The sequence below is a fragment of the Drosophila grimshawi genome, unplaced genomic scaffold (assembly GCF_018153295.1).
Source record: "Drosophila grimshawi isolate 15287-2541.00 unplaced genomic scaffold, ASM1815329v1 contig_1148, whole genome shotgun sequence".
Classification (NCBI taxonomy): domain Eukaryota; kingdom Metazoa; phylum Arthropoda; class Insecta; order Diptera; family Drosophilidae; genus Drosophila; species Drosophila grimshawi.
This window is the reverse complement of record NW_025062646.1, coordinates 57,307-70,657: the sequence shown is the minus strand read 5'-3', so window position 1 is coordinate 70,657 and position 13,351 is coordinate 57,307. Positions and strand designations below refer to the sequence as shown.

At 34.8% G+C, this 13,351-nt stretch overlaps 2 protein-coding genes across 4 annotated transcripts; both read right to left on the bottom strand.

The window, feature by feature from the left end:
* Positions 1–115: 115 nt before the first annotated feature.
* LOC6569984 (mediator of RNA polymerase II transcription subunit 21) lies at positions 116–696 on the bottom strand. The gene is made up of 2 exons (XM_001996151.2): positions 593–696; positions 116–524 (listed from the first exon to the last, which is right to left on the bottom strand). The coding sequence occupies exons 1-2, from the start codon at positions 632–634 to the stop codon at positions 138–140; spliced, it is 429 nt and encodes a 142-aa protein (XP_001996187.1). The 5' UTR covers positions 635–696; the 3' UTR covers positions 116–137.
* A 6,592-nt stretch (positions 697–7,288) lies between these two features.
* Positions 7,289–12,893, bottom strand: LOC6569983 (AN1-type zinc finger protein 6). Of its 3 annotated transcripts, none has more exons than XM_032741728.1 (4): positions 12,422–12,893; positions 12,173–12,331; positions 8,408–8,609; positions 7,289–8,308 (listed from the first exon to the last, which is right to left on the bottom strand). In XM_032741728.1, exons 1-4 carry the CDS (start codon positions 12,518–12,520, stop codon positions 8,160–8,162), a joined length of 609 nt encoding a protein of 202 aa, XP_032597619.1. In that variant the 5' UTR covers positions 12,521–12,893; the 3' UTR covers positions 7,289–8,159. The 3 variants fall into 3 exon arrangements, with proteins under 3 accessions (XP_032597619.1, XP_032597617.1, XP_032597618.1); XM_032741726.2 differs by lacking the exons at positions 12,173–12,331; positions 12,422–12,893 and adding exons at positions 8,986–10,019; positions 10,092–10,422; XM_032741727.2 differs by lacking the exons at positions 12,173–12,331; positions 12,422–12,893 and adding exons at positions 8,986–10,016; positions 10,092–10,422.
* Between the last annotated feature and the right edge of the window lie 458 nt (positions 12,894–13,351).

Genomic DNA, 13,351 nt, shown 5'->3' with positions numbered 1-13,351 from the left:
GACATTGATGTCTTAAAGAAAATTAACTATTTGAGCTTTGTTTACATAAAGAAAAGCTTAAATATACTACTTAAATAATTTCTAGCAAGAGAATGAGTTCACAAACACACAATTGTTTAAGATGAAATGTTAGCGATTTATTGCAAACTAGTTTTTAACGTTATTTGCATGTCCAATTGTGCTTGGGCTATGTCTCCCAGTGCAAGTTGGATTTTTTCTAGCAGCAGTTCTCCTTTTTGAACGACATGTTCAAGTTGCTCTGCAGTTTCCTGGTTTTCAATCTCTAGCCGCTTAAGGCTGGAATTTTGTAGTTCAATAGAACTGTCTTCATTGGGCAATGACTCAATCAAAGTATCGATATCCTTAGCACATCGAGCTATTAGTTGTGCGAAAAGCTGTGCATAATCCTCCTGCGGCGGGTTTTGTATGGGTGTCTGCGAGCCCGTCCTGTCAAAATTTGCAAACTTGCTGGGGTAGGACGTTTGTTGAATTACACCAATAGCATTGCAGAAGTGCTCGGCTTGCTAAAACAGAAACAATAAAACATTTTGCTTACAAAGCTATTATAAAACTTGATTCAATACTCCCATACTTGATTAACAGTGTCCTGAAGCTGTGTCAGCCTATCTGCCATAGTTGTATTAGTTATCTTTCCTGAAATTTTAATATCTTGCAAGGCTTGATTGCAGCGCTGGGCGAATCATCGGTGCAACATCGATATATCGATATTTTTACCGTGTTTTCCAACACTGCTTTACTGAGTTTATTTATTCGGGATGACAGCTACATTGTTGATGTATCGATTTAATAGATATAATTTTTTCTGTATGCAGGCCGGTTTTTACGATATATCTGTTTACATTTAACGGCGATCTTTTTCAAAATTATTTATCAATTTTATTAAACTAAATTTGAAGCTGTTCTCTTGGCTGCTGTAAATTAAAAAAAATCGTGTTCGCGATTGTAAGAGCAGACGTTTTGTTGCTCCCATTCACTCTAGTAAATGTTTCCGTATAAAATTTGACGCTGAGTGATCTTACTCTTAAGATAATTTTACATTATTATTTTTAACATTAAATGTGAGTAGAAAAGTTATCTAAAGCTTCGAGAACCTCAGAACCGGAGATAAGCCGACAAAGCCTGCGATATGTTAAAGTATTATTATTAATAAGCTGGAAAGTTTAGTATTTATGTTGATAGAGATCATATAACTCGTTAATTAGAATTAGTGGCAGTTTTCAAGTCATTGCATAACAAAACCACATAAATGTATAAATGTACAAAAATGTCATAAATGTCATGTGTGCCTCAATTTTTTTTAGATTCAATTTATTAGCGAAAAAAAATATGTAAATTAATATGTATGGATTTCATCTAAATATACACATTAAAATTTAAATCGTGGAACTGGTCGTGATATATATGTTCTGACTAACACGGATGATAAGCAGCTACAGGCAAAGGATGTCATGAATGAGAACATAAAATGTATGCTTCGCTCACCGAACAATTTCTTCGCTAGTTAAAATTGCTTCACATGTATTTCGAAATCGGGATCAATCGGGATCAATCAATCTCCGATTTCTTGTTATTACTGATATTTTAAAATACATTTAATTAAATATAATAATCTTTCAAATAATATTTTTTTTTTACTAAATTTGATTGTCGGCCATTGTACAAATTGTATTTTCAATTCTTTGCACTGTGATTGCCAAATGATTAAGGAAAATCCCTGACGTAGAAATTATGCTGAATCTTCGGAACGCAGTATCATAAAAACTAATGATTGATGCTTAAAGTACTTTCTGTAGGAATCAAGCATAACATAATATTCAGCATCCATTGTCTTACCAGCAATTAGCAATTAGCTCAATGATTTTTCTTGAAAAAACTTTCGGACCGTCTAGAATGTAATTACAATGTGCACCATTTAATGTCTGTCGCCTTATTTCTTGAGAGAGAATTACTAATGTCTCTGACACTATTAATAAGTGCTGAAAAATAGTCACTAAATTTGAAAATGCAGTTTCTAGTAATCACCTTTAAAGATTGGCTCATGCATTTCGTGGTCACATGGTCCACATCCTTCGGCTACAGCCACAACGCCTCTAAAAATTCTGAAACGCCTACATCTTTCACAAAAATTTGAAGCGATTACTTTAAATTAAGTATAATACTACGGAATGACTGGTGAACAGTATTTAAATTGAAGAAGTCACTGGAATGTCTGGCAGATGATGGTAGGGAACTAGCCAGGGGTGTGGTTCATCACTCTGTCCGAAACCGAAAACCCAACGATTATTCACATAATGTTAAGCTGGCTTGTACAACAATGTTCTGTTGTAAGAAATTAATTTAAATAGAAGTTCCAACCAGAGATCAACATGAGTATCTATAAGAGTTTCCTATTCGGATTCCCTTTGTAGATAGCCAAACCGATGTTACTGGACGATCCACGCCTGCCATACGGGAAAATGGTAGCGCCCCTACGATTTAGAGCAAATTTTGAACAAATTACGAACTTTTGATTTATTTGATTGGAAGGTATGCTGCTTTAATGGAAGAAAAATCGCACAATTTTCCTGAAGCAGTGAAAAGTTATTTACAGCAATGGATTTCTTATGGGAATATTTCTTGTTTAATTGGCAAAGAACATAATTAACTATTTTAGATTCTAAGCATATTAATATATGTATTAGATATTATTTCAAAGTCTGCAATTGGCAGGACATATTTCATATTTAAATCCAGAAATTAGCTTTAAAAGGTCTTGTCATCGGAATCAATGCGAGAGCGAGAAAGAAAGAAAGCTTCTTAGGGTAAATTAACAGGCCCAACAGTAAACAATTACGTCGAGCGGCAATTTCTCCTTGCTTGCGATCTGGACCTAACTTCATGGGCAAGTTTTTCTAATTCTTCGATGCTAATACTTCAGCTGTCACAAATAACGGGTGGATACCAACCACTAATTTTTCATTTTATTAGAGCTTCAACTTCAATCTTCCATACGCGATTTCAAATCGCAATAATATTTAAACAAGAAATCGGATGAAGTCAGCATAAAAAATGAGTTTTCATTGTTACCATCCAACATCGTATTTATAACTAGATAATTTAAACATATAAATAAAAAATAGTAAGGAAAAAAACAATAAAAATAATAATATAAACTGAGACAAACTGCAAAAAGCATTTATTTGTAAAACACCGACTTTCTTAATTTTATCAAAAAATTTGTTGCTCTTGCAATTGCATTAGAAAGTCATACATAATTCAGTTAAAAAAAAATATTTTAATCTTAATTAATAATTTTAACATTTCGCAATTTTGTAACGTTTGTGATTTATGCGAAAAAATAATTTTATTTGTGCTAAGTAACATGAATGAATTCGTTAAAATCCAAGTTAATCTAATTAAATGGAAGATTATTAAAAATTTGCAATATAATTGAAAAGTCCAAATAACTATTGACCGCAAACATATCCCTGCAGAGCTCGCATAATTTTAGATTAGGATCTTTATTAGATATATATAATTATCTAAATCTTCAAGAAAAATTACATACCTCTTTAAAAATATTAAAAATGTACTCCGGTCATATATATTTCTCAGAATAATTCTCTTTATTAGTTCCATTTCATTCTTTTGTTTTGTTTTCTTGCTTTATATAACTTATGTATAATTTTATCAGTTTCTTGCAATTATCAGATATTCATAAATATATATATATATTTATTTATATATATATGTATATATGTATGTATATATATATATATATATATATATATATATATATATTCATATATATATATGTATATATATATATATATATTTATATATACACTTAAGTTATATGTATCTTATTTTCATATCATTGCTGCTGCCATTCCGTTTTGTTTTTTGTGTTTATTATTCATATTTATATCTTTTTATATACTATGTTGTATAGATATTTCTTTTTATATTTACCTTAAAGCTTAGCATTTTTATATACTTTTTCCCTCAGTTATATTTTTGATAATTCCCGTGCCAATTTTGACCTTCCATATACTTATAATTTTCTGATGGTAAAGCTAAAAACTTTCATCTTTAAATATATTTAAGAAAATAATATTAAAATACGAAAATTTCTTGATTTTGTTCGTGTTATTGCTTGCCAAATATATTGTTACTAAACTTAAATATCTCAAAATAACAAGAGGAAGCTTTATACATTGCTAAGCAGCTGACTTATTGAACACTTGTTGTGACTTTATTAGGTTAATGTTTCTTGTTAAAAGTGGAACAAAGCTTACCCCAATGTCAATTGTCAATCTGACTGAAATAATTCCCTGCAATCTAGTCTAGTTTATTTAGCACCTGGGCGGGGACTACATTGATTGGGTAAGTAAACTGATTGGAAATAATAATATTCAAAAATAATAAAAACAGAACAAACAATTGTTTTTCAAAATGATAGAAACGCCTTTTATTTAACTTTTTTTTAACTATTTAGGTTTGTGTATAATTTTAAATTTTTCTTTTCGTTATTTCTTCTTTCGGCAAATATTAAAGGTATATTGTTATTGTATTTGTTATGCTTTATTAAAGTTAATTAAAATAGTTGTTGCTCTTATATTTGTTTCCATATCTCTTGTTCCATATGTACTATGTATATCTATTTAGATTCAAACTAGCTTTACCATTTTTTCATTAAATATATCTTCACTGTTTTTTTTTCATTGTTGCAGAAAGTTTACGCTTTTAATTACAATTATACTTCATGTATGTGTATATATACATATATTTTTGTGTATATCATTTATAAGATTTCTTCGCGCTATTATCATCAATATACTCTTTTATACGTTTTTACAAAATACATATTTTCTTGAATCTGACAACAAAAGCTTTAAGCCCAAAATCGAAAGTTAAATTCGGTAGCAATGCATAGTATTAAAAAAATCAAATGTGAAAATACAAACGTTCGATTATTTAATGTATTCGCAAGTTTTAAGTTGTATTTTTGAAAATGTGTCCTCAGCACATACCAGAGTGACGACTTGATAGTGTGAAATCCCAAAAATGACAAATCCTCAATTCAAAAAAATACTAGAACAGCAAACAGAATACAAAACCGTTAATGTTACAACTAATGGTGCTTACAATACGATAAAAGTACGATAAAGTACGCATGTATGTATATATGTACATACGTGCATGGTTAATTAATTGGTAATTATTTGCCTTTTCACTTTCATTATTAAACAAAAACAGAATTTCAACTAAAACGCACTAGAGCATTTCAAACTATAATATTATAATAAACTAATTCTAAATCAAAACAAACAAAAGATATTCTTGAAATTTGTTGTAAAATTTATATTAGTTTCTTTTGATACCCACTTGTAGATAAACTGACCCCGAAACTTGGACCCTTTAACTGATCGATCTAATGCTCCCTTTATCAAATGACAAATGTCAATCGGAGACTGTGGATAAGGGATCCAAGCAGTATCCTGTAATTTATAGATTTATTTTTCATTTTGTGTGTGTGTGTATATTTTAATAAGTTTACTTTAATGCATACAATTTTACTAATTAATTTTAAAGTGTTTACTGAATTATGATAAACATATGTGTATAGCTTGAATATTGATTTTTTTTTTTTTAAATTTTTAGAAATTGTTAAATGTTAACGACTAAATTACCTTGTATTAAAACTAAAATGACAATTTTGCTGTTCTGGTTTGTTGTCGTTCTTCAGTTGTATTTTGCTTTGTATTTTTTTTCTTTTTTTTGAGAGCAGTTCCTATTTTTTCTCATTAAAATTTATAATGTTTGTACATTTTTTATACGACTGCTTTACAAAATTATGTTGAAGTAGCTGGTTTTGTACAGTTTTATTGAAATCTTTGTTTATTGTATATGGTTTTGCTTTGCTATTGCTTTAATTTGTCGTTTTTTTTTTTTTGCTTTACCCGTCCACAAGAAACAACATTTAAAGAAGGCGCCGAAGTGTTTCAACAGCATAGCAGAGGTGAGGAGTCGTTGACAAGCCATAGAAGAAGAATAAACCGATGTATATATATATATAGGATTCACACTTGCTTCCGTCGCTTGTCTACCCTTTGTCTTTTAAAGTGTTTGCTAATATTGCACATACGTGTTTCGTGTTTGGTGCCTTCTTTAAAGCTTATATGTTTGATTATGGTTAATATGATCACTGTCTCAAATAGATTTGCTAAAATGTTCCTGCGCAAATTGTGGGGGTTTCTAGCATCTGGAGTCCAAATTTACTGAATTCTAATTTCTTTTTTCTTTCTTTAATTTCTAATGCTAACAACAAAATTTATATCTACATATGTATTATTGTAACTGTAATAAAATTGTAATTACTAAAAGAAAGAAAGCAAAATGAAAAGATCTTTTATGTATGCCCGTTATTATTTTTTTAATATAAACAAAGAAAAAACTAAATAACGCTTAAAGCAATATGAACCTAGAAAGACAAACCATATATATTTACACAGTTTTCAGGTTTTAATATATTTGCAACGTAGTTACCATATTTTCTTCTAAAGTAACGTACAATCAATGTTGATAAAGTGCACATACTTCTCTCTGCGTATTTAATGTATGTATGCATATGCCGTTATTTTCATCTCTTTTTATATTTTTTATGTGTGTTTTTGTGTATATGTGTTCATTAAAAATCAAAATCAATTAAACGTGAGTGTAAAATATTTTGTTATTTAGATTTGGGACCAAGTAAAAATATTAATTGAAAAACGCGCAACTTGCACTGCATTAGCCTGCTTTGTTTAACTAGTTAATTATATTTAATTTTATATACTTAGTGTTTTAACACGCTTTCTTTCATCACTCCCGTGTGCTCTAACTATATATCTTTTTTTCAGTTTTTTTTTTCATTATTTGCCCAAAAGGAATTTTACATTGTTTTTTTTTTATGTTTTGCCTTTTTACGTTTTTTTTTTGTTTTTTTTTTTTTACATTTTGGTTTGTTTTGTTTTTGTTTTTGTTTTTGTTTTTAATACATATACATACATAATTAATTAATCAATAATTAAAAATTATGAAATAGTTGTTGCCTATGCGGTTTACTGTTGTTGTTGTTGAGTTAAATTTTAGTTTTATGTTTTTTTCTTTTTTGAATCTGCGCTTGCATTTGAATTTTTCCCTTATTAGTTTGTTTTCCTATTTTTTCTATATGCAACACATTACAGACAAACAAACAAACACAAATTACACTTGTTGTTCTACATAAAACTTATCTTCTTTCGTGTACTTTTGATAACAATGTTCTCTAGTGTGTTTTTTTATTCATTTTTTTTAGGAGTTGTTCTTACAATTGGGTTTGTGTACGAAGGTTCTCGAATACAAACAAGTATGCAACTTGCATTTTGGAATAACAACTAGATAAAGTCGAAGATCTTTTTTTGTTTTTTTTTTTTTCTTCACAGCAGCGAGAAGAGGAAGATTTGTAGTTATTAATGTTACTTGCTAACGCGCTGATACGCGTCTGGTTCAAGTTTGACATGATGACGATGACAATGATGATGTTGATTTTGATTTTGTGTGTTATATGTTGTGTGTTGTAGTTGCTGCTGCTGCTGTTGTTGTTGCTTGCGCTACTTCGTCGTCGTGCTTGTTGTTGTTGATTGTAGTATTGTTGTTGTTATTATTCCGAGAGCTGGTTTTGCACAGTTCCTGTTGCTGTTGCAGTTGTTGTTATTATTGTTGTTTGTTGTTTGCGTTGCGTGGTATTTGGTTAACGTTTCTGTACTATTGTTGCTTGTTATTGTTTACATTATTGTTAAATTACAATTACAATTATTTATAGTATTTATATATAATATACATATATTTATATATACACACATATATGAATTTATATGCGTCGATATATATATATATATACTTATATATGCATCTGTGTGTTTGTGTTCTGTGTGAGTGGTGTGTGTATTCTTGTTGTTTCTTTCTGTTTTAGAGCTTTTTGTTATATATTGATTTGTTGGTGCGTAGCGTGTATGTGTGTGTGTGTGTTATGTGTGTGTTTGGTGTGTGTGTTGTGTTTATTATATACTATATTATAATGTGTAGTTGTTATTATTCCTACGGCTACTGTTACTGGCACAATCTCGCGGGCAAATTCAAATCTTTTGAATTTTTTCACCAACCACAACCGGATTATTGCGCCGAATCTCCTGTGCGCCATGCTCTCTGTAGTCGAATGTGCAGTTATGTTTATCGGAATAACGATGCACGGCACAGTACAAACCGCCGCAGCGACACTGAAAGCCTATAACAAAAAACCGATAAAAATGATTACTCTCGATTAATCGAATTTGTGCGCACACCAAACCAAAACAACACCAGAATAACAATAACAAAAACTTACCAGTGAGGCCAACTTTCTTGCGGCATTCACCACATCGATTCTTCTTCTTTTTGGCGTCCTTATCATCCTCCTTGTCCTTGTCATCCTGCTCGCTGGCAGCAGAAGCAGCTGCTTGTGTATTGGAAGTATTTGGACCGGACGCCGATATTATGGCTTCGCTATTGGTTTTGGCTGAGACGGTGGCGGCTTCCTCAGTGATTTTCTACATAAAGCACGGGTGAATGGGAAATGTGGGAAAAAAATATATGGAAAAACATGAGTCAAAAATGCCAATCAGTGCACAAAAAAAAGAAGAAAAAAACAAAAAAAACAACAAACAATCTAAAATCTCTGCTCCAACTGTTTTTTTTTTTTTTAAATAGAAAACACATTTCTACGTTTTATTTTGAGCTAAGTGAAATCTATCGATTCCGATTCAAGTGATCCCCACTCTTCTTTTCTCTTTCTCTCTCTCTCTCTCTCTCTCTCTCTCTCTCTCTCTCTCTCTTTCAGCCCCCCTTTAAGCACTCTTAAGCTAAGCAAGCAAGCCGTTTAACATATTTAAGTGTTGTGTTTTGTGACTGATTCGGCGTTTTTACCCGCTTCTTGGCAAGGATGGTGGCATCATCATTATTACTGAGTTTTGTTGACGGCTCCAAAGATTTCGATTTATTCTGCTGGACCAGCTCACCGCCGCTGTTGGTCGTTGTACTTTCATCCTTGCGTTTGCTGTGCTGGGAATCGGTCGGCTTCCGCCTCGACTGATCAGATTCATCGCCGTTGGGCTGATGTTGGTCCATTGTGGCTGTGCGGCTCTGACGCAGCTTATTGGTTTTCTCGGCTCGGCTGCAGCTGCTGCTAATGGTGAACGGGAACGTCGTCGTCTTGCCGCCTTTTACTACTTTCTGCTGCTGTACGGAGTAGGCCAGTCGCGGTGCAGGTCTGCTGCAGCTTGCAGTTCCCACCGCCGCAGCGCCACCAGCTTGAATACGGGATTTCTTAGGCCGCTTGTTGGACTGGCGCACGTTGCCACGAGTGCCAGTAGCAGCAGCTACTGCAGCAATTGGCGCTTTTCTTTTTGGTGCTCCGCAAATTGGCAGCGCCTTGCGGCCGCTGCGTTTTGGCGCTTTGACGGGTTCCACGTCTACGATGGCGCCGTGCTGCTGAATGTCCCGGCCGAGAACTGAGACTGAGGGTGGATGTGTGGAAAAGGACAGAGCGAGTTTGTTGGCAAGAGATGCAGCACAATTCTGGCCGCCGGACGACGGCGATCGCTGTTGGGCCTTGTTGTTGTTGTTATGCCTAAGTTTCTTGATCTGCTTTTTCAGCTGCAGCTCGCCAATGCGCAGATCCTTCCGGTCGCTGGTGCTGGACGGAAACGTGTGCACATTAGTCGAGAATTTAACCTTACGCGAACCACCACTAACAACGTCAGCTGCTGCTATTCGACTGCTTGCTGCGCTTTTGCGCGCCAGCGAACTCTTTTTGATTTGAGCTTGTGCTATGCTTGATGATGACGGCGGGAGACGCACCGACTTGGACGACTTGACACCAGAGCAGGATCGAGAGCTAGAGGCGTTGACGATGGTGACTCTTAGCTTGCGTGTTGCTGCTGCTGTTGATGCCACGCCTGCTGAGGGAGCGCAGGCGGTAAAAACGAGAGATTAGATTAGACTGCCAGCCAAGCAATTTAAAAACAGTCTACCCTTTGATAAATTATTACGGCTGCATGGTGGCGGCTTCATTAGCGAAGGTGAACTGAGGCCACCAAATAATGCGCCGGCCGAGACAGGATCAGCAGTTCCTCCAGCCGATGCGTTCGTGCGTCTGAGGTGATATATTGCTGCTGTTGGCAGCAATTTACTGGTAGCAGCAGCAGGAGGAGCAGCAGATGCTGAAGTAGTTGCCTCACTACGCCTCGACGGCTTGAGGGAACCACTTAAATTAGGCATTTCAATGAATTTTAAATTTTGTTCGAGAAATTTTGAAAGACATCCAAATATCGATTGTATCGATTCTATTTCTATTTTAGGGGACACAATTCCCCCTAGTGTCAATGTAGGTTGACAGACATACAACGGAGACTTCACGTTAAATCGACGTCTACATTGATATTCAATCGATATCGATAACAAAAATAGTATTTATTGTGGGGAAACAATTCCATTGCCTACTTTTAACTACGAACAGGCTATATAGAAGAAAAATACTACAAAATCGCAGTTTTGATCTGCCATATATTTATTTAATAATTTCAGTAATTCTCTCTTCAACTTTCGTCACACAAAAACAACGCTTCATAAATCGCCGATAATAATCTCGGAAACGCTTTCTGAGCTTCGATTATTATTCCAAAAAGATGTGATGCTAGATCTCACAATCCAGCAAACAATTCATGAAAGCGTCGCATCGACTAAAAAGTGACTACATGAAAAATAGTTTTTTTGGGCACTCCTCTCGTCCGTGGGCTAAGACAATGTACCCGAAGGTAACGCGGCGAACAATTTTATACTCTAATACCGAAGTTATAATAGTAAATTGATCTTGTGCAATGTCAGTCAGTATGACCGCACCTTTTTGGACTGTTGAAACTTGGAATATATACTGGTCTGCGCCCGCGTCAGTAAAAGTGTAAAAAATGGAGTGGTCCACTAGGAGGATAGGAAATCGATAAAATCAATAATTCCAAATCGATAAAGCATATAAACATATATCACAGACAATTTTAAGGCTACAGTCACAAAATTTGGTTGGTAGGTTGTTGGCGATTTCCTTCAAAGATCGACACATGCACCACGCCCACTTACGCCGCCCCTCAAAATTTTAAATGGCTATATATCTTCCCCAGTTTTTGAGTTATAGCCGTCAAATTTCGTAAGTATATTACTGGTATCCGCTTAAAGAACTGATAAAAAATATTGTATGATCTCGCTCTCATACCTTCCTCGATACTTCGGAAGTTGTAAATTGATAAATCAGCATATCTCCCACAATTTTAAAGATAAAATCACTCATCTAGGAAGGTAACTTACAGGTTGCCTTCTTCAAAGATCGGTCTTTCTTGGCTACACCCACCCTGTTCTGCGACACCTGTTATCAGAAGGTATGACTTATTGGTAACAGAGTATTTCGCAGTCGATTACGCCCGATTGCAACGTTCTTTTTTGTTTAATAGTAGTAGAGCAGATACGGACTTATACTAGGTAGGACCTAAAACGTTATACATGTGTGCGATCGCGCAGACCATTGAGTGTGTGCGAAGATTGAAGCAACACTCTATCCATGTGTCATAGGGATACCCAATGTTGATCATTTTGCCATTTCTCGATTGGGAGATCCCAATTGGGACTACCCGCCTCAACGTTCGGCTAAAAATCGAAAACTTCATGTCTCTCACAGATAGACACTGCACATTTTGATGATGGATTATTTAGCTGTACTTAAGTCGCACTTAATAATGGATCTGTGGTTGGGGATTACCTTGTCAACTCCACCGTAGTACTCAGCGACTCGTGATCCGCACAGCTAACATTCTCGATATACTGGAACAATTACTTTTTAAAACACTTAACACTTACAAGAGACTAAATTTATATCCGAAAATAACCAAAAAAAAATGTTCATAGCTTACTGATCAAAATACACCACAACAAAAAATCCTAAACAGCTTGGCCTACTAATGAAAGCAGTTGGAACAAGAAAGCCCACATCAACGGGTTTTTTACAATATATATTAAGACATCCGGCAAAAGCTCAGACTCCTCTAAGAGTCTAAATCAAACTCACCTCTTTAACATCATTGTGTGATTGTTGTAAGCTTTGTACTGTGGGCTGTGCGGTATTGGTTGTTGCAATGGCCGGACTGAATGTGGGGCTAGGTTGTGGGCTTGGAACTGAGACAGGTGTGCTATTCACAGGTGGCTGTTGCTTTTTTCTAAGCGAGTCCTGCACGGAAAGAGAGAGACAGAGGGAGAGATAACAAAGTGTTAAATGGAATTATCATCAAACATGACCAATTTGTATTATTATACTCACCTTGTAGCAAACTGAACACAGACCATCTGTGGCTGGATTACCATAGAAGCCGCATCCAGAGCGGCACATAGGTTGCATTGGATTCGACTCGCGTTCCATGATGGCTAGTTAACCAACTTTGCGACTGTGTGTGTGTGTGTGAGTCTGAATTTAAAAGTTGATTTGACGATGGTCGTCTACTCTACTCTACTCTTCTCTTTGATTTCTGTTGTTAACTCTGTCGTCCAGCGAAATATGTGGCGGGTATTTCCTGCTGTTTTGCACAGCTGCTGCGGCGGCGTCAGCAACTTTGACTCGTTTACTTTGCGTTTGCGTTATTGTTGATTTTGTTTGCTGTTATTATATATGCATATAATCAGTATTACTATGTTCACTAAACTCTTGCTTCCCGTCCAAACAATTAGCTTTTAATTATTTGCTTCGCAATTGTGATAAGCGGAGCCAAAGAAAGTATTTTCACTTAATCGCAAAACTGTAAAATAAGCAAATGCAAAACAAATTGTCAAAAATTAATTCATAAAAATACTTAAATGTACTATTCAAAATACTTAGAATAAGAATAAATATAAATCGTATATGTGCATCAATCAGCATCAGCAGAAGAGAAAAGTTGTTAATGAATTGGGCAAAGCTCAATTTTCCCTGTAAACCGAAAGCTTTCTTTGCTTGGCAAAAGCTCTATCTCTCAGCCCTGTCTCTGTCCTACCATGTGCAAGCAAGTTGAAAATGGACTTTAGCGGTTCCTGGGAGGAGAGGGACGGGAGGGGAGGGAAAGGTGTGGTGGCTTAGTGTCTTCCATCTTTGATGATATCAGAGAGTATGAGAAAGGGACCAGTTTGGCCAGAGACAACGGTATTTGTTACCGCTTAGCGCCTTCACAACATGCCTTAAATAAAATTATATTTTTGAAAGATGCAACAAAGTTCCATA

What these genes read in the sequence shown, in the direction of transcription:
- LOC6569984 (XM_001996151.2), bottom strand. Translation starts at nt 634, where the DNA reads ATGGCAGATAGGCTGACACAGCTTCAGGACACTGTTAATCAA. An exon ending in TTCAGGACACTGTTAATCAA is followed by an intron (nt 525 to 592) that starts GTATGGGAGTAT and finishes TTTCTGTTTTAG; the next exon opens with CAAGCCGAGCACTTCTGCAA.
- LOC6569983 (XM_032741726.2), bottom strand. Translation starts at nt 10,338, where the DNA reads ATGCCTAATTTAAGTGGTTCCCTCAAGCCGTCGAGGCGTAGTGAGGCA. An exon ending in CCGTAATAATTTATCAAAGG is followed by an intron (nt 10,020 to 10,091) that starts GTAGACTGTTTT and finishes GCGCTCCCTCAG; the next exon opens with CAGGCGTGGCATCAACAGCA. An exon ending in CAAGAAAGTTGGCCTCACTG is followed by an intron (nt 8,309 to 8,407) that starts GTAAGTTTTTGT and finishes TTTTTGTTATAG; the next exon opens with GCTTTCAGTGTCGCTGCGGC.